Consider the following 13604-nt stretch of genomic DNA (forward strand, 5'->3'; position numbering starts at 1 on the left):
TTGAACATCCTCCCGAGGAGTTGTCCTCCTAGGTCATCGTCCATCCTGTCCTCTCCAGGAAGGTCGACAGGTCACTAGGGGACATCTCCTTTATATTGACAGGTGTAGGCCACACACACACACTCTCTTTGGCAAGCTTGAGGTATCTCACGCTGGCCTCCGCGAAGGTTTTGGAAGGTGCAGCGATAATACTGTCCAATTCTCAGTGTCATCGATATTCCACAAGATCAGGAAATTTAATTAGAATTAAACAACATAGGACTTCGACCCATGAAAAGTTTCCCTTTTTGGCCGGAGCAAGACTTTTCAATTGTCTACCTACTACTCAAAAAAAGGTCTCCAATATAAAAAATGATGCCTTGCAAATGAAATTATTGTACCACATAACGGTGATCAGTTTTCTCTCGCACTCCCGACAACTGTTGACGGTCGTATCAACAATCGAATACAAAGAGAATGTTTTCAGAACACCCGGCTAGAAATAATAATAATGAATTAAAATTAAAACACTTGGAATGTTGAAGCGTATCAGAACTTTTCCTAGCACTGCGGCGACTTTATTTCTGAACGAACCTGACTTTTCTTTATATACTAGACCTTCAAGGCCCTCAAATAACTCAAAAGTAATCCTTTTATGAGTGCCATTTGCTGTTTTCATCGTATTTATCTTCTACTTAGTGTTGTTAATATTTAGTTGTGGTGATAGCTTGATCTTATAGCTTATGGCACATAAACAGAGTAGCCAACCAAAATGGAAAGAGCATCAAATGAAATTCTTATCATATATGGTCTTCTAGTAAGTATTTCACTTGTCGAAAGTGGAGGCATTCGGTTTTGAATGGTTGGCTACCCTGCTTGAACGACAGATGTCAAAAATTCAATTGTAGCGCCGTTTAAAAGTACGCCATAACTGTTACTACTTGGTTGAATGTTAGACTGGATACATATGAATAGTTATTCGTAGCAATTTACTTTTTATTTGACAGTTCGACAGCAAGTGTAGCCAACGGTATAAAACGAAAGCCCCCTACTTTTCCAAATCAAATACAGTCTCAGTGACTTATTTCAAACCGTTTTCACAGTCTGTTCTATTGCCTCTTTGAACCGTTCACCGTGTATACGTGCTTTGCTGTCTCTCCTTTCGTCACCGCGTTCACCGAGGCCTCTTAGTTAGCGAGTACCGTCGTCTTATAGAATAATCCGCGGCTCGTTGTGTGTATGTGTTGTCCCTTGACGGATTTATAGAGTTGGCCGTGGCGGATAACGTAGATTAGCGATTGTTTTGTTTATTATCTTCATTCGGGTGCGGGTGTCAAGACGAAAGACCGTCACAAGCAGTGCGACCCGTCTCGCCGAACTACTTTGAAGTGTGAGGTGAAGGAGGATGTAAACGGTGCCTTCTTCGATTGTCGTGTCGGTGTCGGCTAGATTATAGACTAGGAGCTAGATTGGTGGTGCCGTGTCGATGCTCATTTGGAATACTCCTCATTCCCAATCCAGCCTAGGTTTGTTTACATGGATCAATAATATTGAAGTTAGGTACTCTGATTCCTTTTTCTTTCAAGTACAAAAAACAAGCACTGCGGGAAAACCCTTAAGGTGATCTAAGTAGTAAAAAGTAATAAGTGCTCATTATCAATGCAAAACGCCAATAGAATGCTCAGGTAAAGTAATCAATGCTTTTTTCCATGCATCAGTTGGTATTTTTTTTGACTTTTCTGGAATGGTGACTTGCATTATCCATCACGATCGCAGATTAAGGTACGGTTGAACATTTGCTCAAAATATTCTTTAGAAACATCGCCGTCCATGTTTACATGGTAATCGCCTAAATGATTTGACTCTACAACGTCAATAAACCCCCTCAACAAAATCATCAACGCCTCCAATGTGGGTAAATCACTCGCTTTCTTTTTCCAGAAGGCGAATTCAATCCGGAAGACCAGCCATTTAAAACCGTTTGACCTGAGCTAGTAATGTTTTGTCTTGCCACATCTACCCAATGGTATATCCTTTGTTAACCTAAGTTTCATCCGAATGATAAATCTTTCTACTCTCATCTCGAAATTATCTTATCTGCCTTAGGTAATGTCTCCCCAGCAAATAATTTCATCATTTTGAAGTTATATTTGTCCATTTGAAATTCATGTTTACATGTTGGTTGTTGTGGAATGGCAATGGCCGACAAGGGGCTAATTTTTAGATAAAAAAGTTGACGTGTCACATGTTTTTTTTTAGTCCCAATATCAATTGACCTATTCAGAGTTGCTCGTTTTGACTGGAATGCACCGCATAGGCCAGACACAGCTATTGGACTACCAATAACATTTGTATGGAACCATATCTAGAATCGGGTCGATAGGGGCAATACTTAGAATATATTTATACCAGGGAACATATACGGAAAAATCACCATATAGAGATCATTGAGTAAAAAACAGAATATAGATATAAAAGAAAACCGTCGAGACAAAGCAATGGCTCGATAAACTTGGTTGATCGGCGAGTTGAACTGAGCGAGATAGCATTTTGAAAGATCGCGCGGCTTCTTTCTGTACGAACTTTTGGGTATAAAAAAACTATCAGCGCGGTAGGTGCCGCATTTGCTGATCAGAAGAAGATCAGCAAATGAGGCACAGAAGCAGATCAGCAAATGCGGCACCTACCGCCTGCAGATCAGATTCCGACCGAGGTGTACCCCTATTTCGATTAAACAAACACGACTTTTTTCGTCGATTCGTGGCAATGGATGAAACACGGATCCACAACTACACGAAGGGTCTAGCTGTACCCAGTCGACTTCCAAGGTGTTCCTGTTTTTTTTTTCAGAAAAGTTGATTTTGTCATCTTGAGCTTTCCCCATATCACATATATGGCCGCATATCACCCTGCGGCCATTCAGCTGTCGGTACGATTCCTTACTCCTTAGCTTGGGTAGGCTGGTCCACGGTGGCATGTTTTATAAAGACTTTTGGGGAGGTTTAGTTCCCCTCACCCTACTTATTTCTGCCACTGACCAGGAGTCCGGCGACCCCGTCCGTAAGGCCACATTGGCTTCCTGGACAGGGCCTCCAGTCCTCTGGCCGTTCCCCTATCCGCTACCTGGGGACGCGCCCGATAGGTAGCCCAACCCACGGGAAGAAACCCCCCTATTTCTCTTACTCACTATTCAGTTCACAAAAATAACGTAGTGAACTGGTAGGTTAGGTTAGGTGAAAAGTGAGTAGGTCTATTTGACCCTTCACCGCAACCCGCAAGGGTTGCTCATCCCTATTGTAGTCCAACAACTATTTTGTATCAAGCTTCGAAGGGTGAATAAACGCCTTGGAGTGAACCACTCCTGGAGGAGTCTGTCAGAAGTCCATAAATCTTTTTGCCATTCAGGTGTTCAATCTTTGTTTGGCAAAGGCAAACAGGTTCTAATCCGATGAAGCTGCTTGCAGCTCCTTTGCAAGGAAGTCGCCAGCGTCACTGCCTTCCAGGTCAGTATGGCCAGGAATCCAGACCAAAGACAATCTGTTAAGTCTTCCTATCGAGGAGAGTCGTTTTTGGCTACCAATTTACACACTGCTCGCTAGGAACCAAGAGCTTCCAACGTCGCTCAACTGTCCGACAATATTTTCATTGACTTGTGTATGAGGTTGAATTCTACCAAGCTCTCCATACACAATTCAATAGAATAGATTTCCGCTTGAAATACAGTGGCAAAGGTCGCTAGGCAGGTTGATATCTCTCTCCTGGGTCTGCGAAGGAAAACACATGCACCAGAAACTGAATATGTGTTTGATCTTTACTGTGAACCAACAACTATCTGCTCTTAATTAGTGAGGTGGTAAGTCTAAGCGAGTCGCAGCCGCCCGAAATGCTCCAAGACCCAGCAGTCTGCGAAAAAGTTTTGGCTAACACTCTTTGGGATGCACAGGGAATGAACTTCCATTATTGCTTGGAAAAGAAAAGACCATCACTGGTGACTATCACGTTGCTCCACTTGACCGTTGGACCAAGAAAAGTGCTGTTCCAACACGATAAAGCACCGGCTTAGTCATCCATGAAAGCGACCGTCCAATTGGTTAAGTAACGTTACAACTTGGTCCACCACCCACCGTTCTCGACATATTTAACCCACAGCGATTACTTTTTATTGCAAAGCCCAAAAAAGTTTCTCCGGGGAAAAAGACGCCGCGAAGTCGGGATCTTCGCATAGACAGAGGTCTATTTTGCAGACCTTCTGAAATGGCACTATTCGATGGGGATCGAATTGTTGGAGGATCGTTAGAACAATCGCATCGGGCTAGATGGAGAAATAACACGTTTTTGATAAAAAAATGCTTCTTTTCGCTGTTGGGCCCGAGCATTTTCAACCCAAGAAGTATTTTGAATCGTGCCGAACCAAAATTGGAACTCCGAAGAAACATGCAGTTCCAGCCTGCGGTCCATCACGTGTCGATGTCGACTAGATCAGTCGTTAGCGATAATTCGTAATAGTCGTCGATGAAATCCTCCGGCTGAGGCGAATCCGTTTTATTAGATAAGCGCGCGTTGTTGGAATCGGAACAAACATACGGTGATCTCGTCCGATTCGGCGATCGAACTCGCAACAGGTTAGTTAGAAGTAATCGCGTTAGCGCCTTATCCGCGAGCCTATTTAGGCTAATTTGATTCTCGTCGACCGGTGAGTGGTTGGAGGGTGGTAGACCGGTTGTTGTGCATTTCACGTGTCTGCGAGTTTGGTTTGTTGCGGTGGAAGAGATTGAGATTTTTCCAGAAATAAATTGTGGATGGTATATTTACCTAGCACCCAGTGGTTCGTCGAGAGACGGTTTTGTGGCAGTTATTTTCGAGGATTGAGTGTTTCTGTAGCTTGAAGGTATTTTTTTCAATGATTAAGTGAAGGTTTCACTGACTGCAAGAGTAGTTGATTTAATTTTCAAACTTTTCCGAAACTCATTTCCCGACTTTAAAATTGAAAAGTCGGGCTGTGTGGAATTTTTTTGGTTTCTTCTCGTTCCACCCCCATCTTCTTCGTGTCTCCCGAAATTTTTGAGAAATTCAGTAGGATTATGTATAATATGTACTGAAATATATCTAATTTCATCGTATGTGATAATAATTGAATAGAACCGTCCGATATTTGATGAAAATCCATATGAAAATTCATTAATACGGTTCATTCTTTGATTTTCACTATAAAGGGTTTTACAAAAACCGGTTTTTTTATACAATAAACTGTATTAATAAGTTTTTTTACAGAAATTTTGAAAAAAATGTATTTATTATCCAACATAATCTTCTCAGGTTCAATAATTTCGATACCGTTTTTATGATAAGAACTGCCGACATCTCTTCTTCAACGTTGGAAAATCTCTGACCATTGTTTTTGGTCGAATGTGAGCAAACGCGGCACCCATCCTGCTCGCAGCTTTCTCATGTCCAAATTTTCATATAATATACGATGTACCACACTTTTTGAAATGCCTACTAAGACTGCTAGCTCGCTCACTTTCAGTCGACGGTCATTCAGTACCGCTTTGTGGATTCTATTTTCCGTTTCTGGAGTCGTTACGTCATTTGGTCGACCACTGCGATGCTCGTCTTGGCAGCTCGTACTGCCCACGTTACAACAGTAAAATACTGCTACCCAGTATTTTACTGTTGTAAACGAAGAAGCATACTCACCCAGAGTAGAATCCAGTTCAGTTTTTATATTGGTTGGACTGAGGTCTTTCATAAAAGTATTGTACCACATACCGATGACCAATTTTCTCCATTGTCGCTCCACGTTCGCTATTGATGGCTGCCAAACAAATACTAAACAACGCAGCGTCTTAAAACTTGAAACATATTATGCTTTATAGATTGTGTACTTTCAAATACAGTGATATTCCTCAAACAACTACCGCCATCTCTAGGTCAGGCCGGGTACTTCTGGGACCACCCTCGTATGTAAATCAAATTAAACTCACCAATACAATGAACAGATCAGGAATTTCAATATTTTTATATAAACTTGTTGGTATAGTGAGACATTTTTAGGTCGAATCGAAGCATAATTCTGAATAGGAGTAATTCTTTTGAAAGTGAAAAGCATACGCGACGTACAGTTGATGCATCTAATAGCTTCTAATGGGTCGGGTGACTCGGATGATGGCTCTGCGGTCTAATGTCAAAGCACGAGAGATTTTAACAATGAGATCCTTTTGTTTAGTCAGCACCTAATGCCTTAACTTCCACAAGTTTCCTCAACTTTCACAAGTTTGCTTAACTTTCACAAGTTTGCTTAGCTTTCACAAGTTTGCTTAACTTTCACAAGTTTGCTTAGCTTTCACAAGTTTGCTTAACTTTCACAAGTTTGCTTAGCTTTCACAAGTTTGCTTAACTTTCACAAGTTTGCTAAACTTGCATGAGTTCGCTTAAATTGCACAAGTTCGCTTAACTTGCAAAAGTTTGCGTAACTTGCACAAGTTCGCTTAACATGCACAAGTTTTCATAACTTGCACAAGTTTGCTCAACTCGCCAAGTTTGCTCAACTTTCACAAGTTTGATTAACTTTCACAAGTTTGATTAACTTTAACAAGTTTGATTAACTTTCACAAGTTTGCTAAACTTGCATGAGTTTGCTAAACTTGCATGTGTTTGCTAAACTTGCACAAGTTTGCTCAACTTGCACGAATTTGCTCAACTTGCACAAGCTTGCTCAACTTGCACAAGTTTACTCAACTTGCACAAGTTTGCTTAACTTGCACAAGTTCGTTTAACTTGCACAAGTTCGTTTAACTTGCACACGTTTGCTTAACTTTCACAAGTTTGCTCAACTTTCACAAGTTTGCTTAACTTGCATGAGTTTGCTAAACTTACACAAGTTCGCATAACTTGCACAAGTTTGCTCGACTTGCACAAGTTTGCTCGACTTACACAAGTTTGCTCGACTTGCACAAGTTTGCTCGGCTTGCACAAGTTTCCTTAACTTGCACAAGTTTGCGTAACTTGCTCAAGTTTACTCAACTCGCACAAGTTTGCTTAACTTTCACAAGTTTGCTCAACTCGCACAAGTTTGCTTAACTTTCACAAGTTTGCTTAACTTGCGCAAGTTTGATTAACTTGCGCAAGTTCGCTTAACTTGCATGAGTTTGCTAAACTTACACAAGTTCGCCTAACTTGCACAAGTTTGCTCGACTTGCACAAGTTTGCTCAACTTGCACAAGTTTGCATAACTTGCACAAGTTTGCTCAATTGCTCAATTCGACTTCTGAGAGCTTCGTTTCGCGAGGAAACGACAGCTGGAACGGATTTTGATTTAAACAGTTTTTTTTATTCGGATATTCGAGAACGTTCTGAAAATGTACAACACACTTGTCTTTCACGAACTGTCTGCATAAATGCATCGATTCATTCTCGTTTTGTTGCATATCCTCGGGGAAGTCTTGGCAATCTTCTGATTAGCATATTTCTAAGTAACCGCGAGATAATTTATTCGGTATTGCGTAACATTATCTTTTTATAAATAATATAATTATTCATTTTTCATGTAAGCCACTTTGAATTATTCATGCTCCGGGAGGTTGAAATATATATAAAATGAACGAAATCACTATTTCAAGATAAGGAATTATTCATATCAGATTTGCACGAGTCTCGCGGTTACAACACTTGCACATACAGGGCGGTCCATCGAAAATGTACCGCAAAGCATGATTTTAAAATGCTAATTGAATACAAAACAAGATAAATGAAATGAAATAAAGCAATCAAGAATAATCGTTGTTGATTTTCAGTATCAACAATCCAGACTTGCTTTGAAATATTTTTCTTATTTCCCCCCTTTTTTTTCTTTTGTCAACCATTTTCTTCATTTCGACTGGTCATTATCTTAAAATATTGAAAGAATAGTTAAGAGTACAAAAAGGAATAAAAAGGAAAATAAAATAGCACATAAACACAACTAGATTTCATTACCTAACCAGTGCCAAAAGGAAAACAAAGCATGTCAAGCATGCATCACTCTTGCTGATTGAATTTTCATCCACTAAAATTCTGAATAATTCGACCGTTTTTCGTTTCAGTGTTACATGTGTTCGCCAAGTCTATAAATATATACTCCAGGTCTGCCCGATGTAGCAAAACGGAAATTACATTTAGGTTTCATCGGGTTTTTGTCCCATCGGTATCGTTTACGTGATGTTAATCGATTCAAAGTGATATGACCTCTATTGGGGTGGGGTAATGAAATATCTATCGGCAAACTGGAGATAGATAGTGGTGAAGGGTGAAAGGGAAGAGAGTCATTGGAAAGTTTCGTATACAAAACACAAAGTATTCACTAGTTTATACATTCAGTGTTCAGAATTTCTGATTGGTGCATACCTGAAGTAATCAGAAGAAAATTTCAATGAAGTTTTTTCTAGCTAACTTTTTTCAAATATCTCTGAAAACTTTAGTAAAGAACCACTGGAATTTGCCTTTCAAGATCACCAATATGAGCTGGTTTTGTTTTATGATTAACAAGTTAAATGTTCCAAAAGAAAGAGTTCAAAGGGAGTTAAATCCGATGATCTTGTGGGCCATTCTAATGCTACCTTTCCGTTTGTTTTTTAAACAATACTTTTTCGCATTTACTCTATTCTGTTATTTAGAATTCGTAATGGATTTGGTCGATATCTGATATAAATCTTTTATAAATTGTTCACTGAAGGCGTGTCTAATAATAATGATAATACACAACTACCTCTTACAATGAATGGGATCATAATGACTCATCAATCAGTTTATTATTGATAATCAACAAAAGTTGTTGAGGCAGCTTGTGAAAAAAGAAGTTGCAATCAATACTAGTTGTCCAATTGAAGTAATCATTTATTTCATCATTAGGAACCAAGTTCAACTGAAAGCAATGATTCATTTTATATGGAAATAATGAATTTATTACATACTTTGCGGACACACTGTATAATCTATTGATTTGAAATCATTCATTAAGATTCTCTGTCAAATGTAATTGTTGATGATTGTACTCATCATCTACTTATTGATTATTCAAAAATTCCAGTTGAGTCTTATGAATTCAGTTCTCTTTCGATAACTCTTTTTTTTTTAATACACAGCATTCATTTCTGAAGGTTTTTTCCTCTAAGTGAAGTTTATATCGAAGACTCATTGTACAAATAAAGATATCTGAATAGGATTTCGTATACAGGTTTATTTAACCGCGATAGATAAACGTGGATTTTTATTTCCACGCAATTTGACGAATTGAGTGGGAGACCAAAGATGTCAGATGTAATAATCTGTTGGAATACCCGGATGGGAACGTCGGAAATTCCCCAAGACAAAGTTGCTGGATTGATGCGCTTATTTGTCTTTTTTCGGTTCTCCGGAAATCGGTGTATACGGCGGTCAAATTAAAACGAAACAGAGTCGTTATTAGAAGTTGAGGAGTTGGATAACAAGAAAACGGTATTAAGTGGAATCCAGCAACTGCAGGGTATGTTTAGAGGCGTTCTCCATACATGAAAACAATACTCCACAGAAGGTTTGATCTGAGCTTTATGAAGCATCAACATTTGCTGAGGATGTACAGTTTTCTGGTTCGGGACAGTGTTTCATGCTTTTGAGAAGCAGCCTTTGCAACTCCAGTGTCATGATTGTGCCAAGACATATTGGGTTACGTTTTTACACCCAACAAACTTATTGAAGCAGAAAACGGAATTGTCTGACCTGACATTACTATATCTTCTTGGAAAAAACCGATGCTTTGGCTTTTGTGGCATTGAATTGAAACTGGTTACTTTAACCCCATTTGGAAATCACTTCTAGATCCTCATTAAGATGTGCAACCTCCTGCTGTCGGTGAAGATGTGCCTCCATAGCCGATGTCCTGGAATCCCAATGGAATGACTAGACAAGTGTGCTGTCGTCAGCAAAGTAATATATTGAATTCTTCGTTTTTTACAATAAGTCGTTGATAAACAATAAAAAGAGGGTTGGAGGCAATATGGATTCCTGTGTTGATGGTGAAAGAGATATCCATCGACGACAGGGAACGTTTTTTCAGGAAGCTGGAGAGACATACACAAAAATTATCCGATAAGCCATAACATCGAAGTTTGGCCAGCAAACTCTCATACCACACACGGTCAAAGGCCTTAGCAGCTCTTGATTCTCCATGTTTCTCAATTGCGTTATTCCAAATATGGGTGACACATGATAGAAGGTCTTTGTTTCTGAAAGCTACATTGATGATCGCTCAAGATGTTGAAGCCTTCCAAATATTTGAGGTTATGATGGTTTACGACTTTCTCCATGATTTTTGATTTCATAGCAAAGCGACTGGTCTATACTTATTTGGAAGATTTCTCTTGCCCTTTTTGGGAAGTGGCTAAACGCTGTGCAATCTTCCAACAAGAAGGAAAAACTCCTTTCTTGTAAGACAGCTGTTTTCTTTTGTTTCAAGCTAACCAAGTGATACCATCTTTTTCAGCTTCTTTTAGAATATCATCTCCCAAAGGATCCTGATAACAAGGGGGAAATTTCAAACCCACTTAAAGAGTATTTTTAAAAGAGAATAGAGTATATTTATAATGAATAAATTAATCTCAATGAATTTGTTTTTGTTTCACTGGCAAGTTAAGTCTGAAGTATTTTGGTGACAACATCAAAACATCTTGTATAAGTCCAGGAATTGCGTTTCGCTGATTTGCGTAAAACTGAATGATAGCATACACGTTTTTGGAATGTCCGCATGCCATTTGAAGTGGCCCACGCCATCCAAAAAATCTTCAACGTTATTATTATTGTCCAAGAACAACTATTACGAACCTCGTTAGTCACGTCTTTGTCGCTATTCTTAATATAAATGTGTTGTTTTCGAAAACTCGTGTTTTGACAACTTTTATTGTACTTCGTGTTACGCGTTCATTTTGTCCATTAAAATTGCGAAACAGATTTGTCACTGTATAAAAATTGGCAGCAGTTTCTCGTTTCGATAAACTCATAGAACGGACAATCTTCGATTTGCATAATTTTTTTCTTTCGTGTTTTTCGTATTTACATTCAGGAACATTTCAGAACGGGGAGAGAATTGTTTATATTGCTTTCGGGAAACAATTTTGGCTTGATGTGTAGTCCATGCAAAGAAGTAACTTTCAGACGCAAACTGAAAAAAGAAGCCTTCTCAAGACAACTATTTTCATATAAACATTGAATTACACGAAAGAAAAATAATTTCGAACCTTTTATATATTCGTTATGGAGTTGAATCAGATTTCATTGACAGGATTGCTACACAGTATGAGGGATACTGCTTGTATTTGGGGAATAACAGATAAAAACATACTTTTTTTCAATGAAAATGGCTTTATTGTTTCTCGAAATATTCCTCTTGATGATCAATACACTTTTACATAAGTTCAAATCATTTGTCAAAGCAGTACTTCCACTACTCTTGAAACATCTCCAAAACATGGTTCTTGAACGCTTCAACTGCTTCTTCAGCTCTCTTAAATCGTTGACCACACTGTTTACCTTTGATATTCGGGAACAAGAAGAAGTCATTAGGTGCCAAATCAGGACTGTACGGAAGATGACTCATCAATTCGATGTTTTGACTGCTCAAAAATTATTTACCATTACTCTTGAAAAACCTTCAAAACATGGTTTTTGAACGCTTCACCTTTTTGACGAGTTGCGTGAGAGCTCGCATTGGCATGATGGAGAATGATTCGTTTTCGGCGGTTAGTTTCACGAATTCCTCCGAAGAAAAATGTATATAATTTTCACCCCGCTTCGATATTTCCCGATTTCAAATGCTATGAAAAAAAAATTGAGGATTCCAAGGAAAATCTTTGTTGATTCGACTATCATCTCCGTCATTATAGACGCTAAATAAAAATTTCTAATGTAAACAAAGTAACGTGACACCTCAAGGATAGCGAACGTTAACATCCTATTCGACGTTATTTTCCTTCGGCGATACTTCGTTTCTGTTGATTTATTGGCGGTACTATCTGGAATATTCGGCTTATCTGCGTTACACTCAGCGACGCAAGGGTTTTTCACATATTTTTTTTTGTTACAGAGACCGTTACCAACGATACTTCTGCGTCGGCCAACATTTCGTCACCTGTAAATAAAAGGAGGGGATTCAGCGGGTGAGTCATTTTGCAAATATTTGCTTATACTAGAGTTTTCATGACTTTCAGTTGTGATGGATATGAATATTGTGGTATCGTGCATTAAGTCATGTAGAACATGTCGGAGATAAGCATTTCGTTTGGATTTTCGCGCGGGCTGAGGTTCAAATTCCCACCCACCTGATGCAGGTTATTCTTGATTCAACTTCTTTTAAAAAGTGGCAGACTTGATGTGATAATATACAAGTGAAACTTGTAAACACTGCTACTCATGTCAACTAAAACCCCTTGTATATTCGTTTATCGTGATGATTTATATGTAACAAATCAATTCAACACATCAGCAAGAGTCTATTTTCCTAAGTAGTAGTTGGACTGGCAGCATATATGTAATCGCTCACACAGGATAAGTGTCACGTGTGGCGAGTACATGACATAGTAGTTGAAGGACTATGAATAAATTTATTGATTCGTTAAGGAAGAGTGTAATCGTCCACAAGAACATATTACTTGAAGGACATGGATACGTTGGACAGAAAAGGTAGCGGTCCATAAAGTACAACTAAAATTAAATGACCAGGCTGAAATGTCATTGATTGAAATGTTATTAATATTGATTGTTCATAAATAAATACACATAGTTGAGTAACAGTTTTAACAAGTGTTTTCATAAAATATTCTGTTTGCGACCCGTCGGTGATTCAACGATAGGGTGGACCCAGTATTCGTTATATAAAATCGTGTAACAATATTGAATGTTGAGAATCAATACAAAATTTTGGACTTTTTAGCACACAAAATTATATTAACCTATGGAACAGCCACTTGACAGTGCATTATTACTCAGGACCTTTAGGAAATATACTATAGAATCCATTTCGTTTACCCCGTATATTTTGGCTTCGAATACTACGTCGTCATTACCACTAACTAGTGTGACTCATTGGATAGACCATTATCGTGTTTCACCTGTAGAAATTTCACTTCTGTAATTACGGTTTTCACCCTACATCGAGGTAATTAAGAACGATATTCCCGACATTTACGAAATGTTTACTCGCCGTCCTCATTATTGTTTTCCTTATCGTCCGACACTCGAAACATTCCTCATCGAAGAAATTCATATTTATGTCAATTGTTCAACGCGAGTCGCATATTTATTTTTACGAATAATCTTGAGTTCGCCCCGTATCTTATCGCCGTATTTGTTGAAGATAATCAACTTGGAACAGTCACAGTTTTTCGCGTTGTCTTGTGCGTCGTCGTCGTTCTCGCTTGTTTCGCCGGAAAATGGCGAAGATGAGGAAGTTCTTCCGGAATTTGTGCTCCTGTAGACAGCTGAAGACGCAGTACCAGGATAAGTGGGCGGAGGGCCCGGAAAAACGGTAAGGTTGGCGGTGATCCTGGATTACGGGTCTGCTATATTTCGAGGCAGGTGTTTTTTATTTATCAAGATTTACAAGTTGGTACACATTGGTT

At 38.8% G+C, this 13604-nt stretch overlaps 1 protein-coding gene across 4 annotated transcripts in view; it reads left to right on the forward strand.

The window, feature by feature from the left end:
• The window catches only part of trio (trio Rho guanine nucleotide exchange factor), a 109879-nt gene that overhangs the window by 63033 nt on the left and 33242 nt on the right, over window positions 1-13604 (forward strand). For all 4 annotated transcript variants that reach the window (XM_074171343.1, XM_074171354.1, XM_074171359.1 and 1 more), the window contains exon 25: window positions 12071-12143. In XM_074171343.1, the coding sequence (XP_074027444.1) occupies window positions 12071-12143 (73 nt within the window). The remainder of the gene's footprint in view (window positions 1-12070; window positions 12144-13604) is intronic.

The sequence above is a fragment of the Leptinotarsa decemlineata genome, unplaced genomic scaffold, assembly GCF_025532065.1.
Source record: "Leptinotarsa decemlineata unplaced genomic scaffold, Ldec_3_MD MMD2_P_RNA_scaffold_12, whole genome shotgun sequence".
In the NCBI taxonomy this organism is placed as follows: Eukaryota; Metazoa; Arthropoda; class Insecta; order Coleoptera; family Chrysomelidae; genus Leptinotarsa; species Leptinotarsa decemlineata.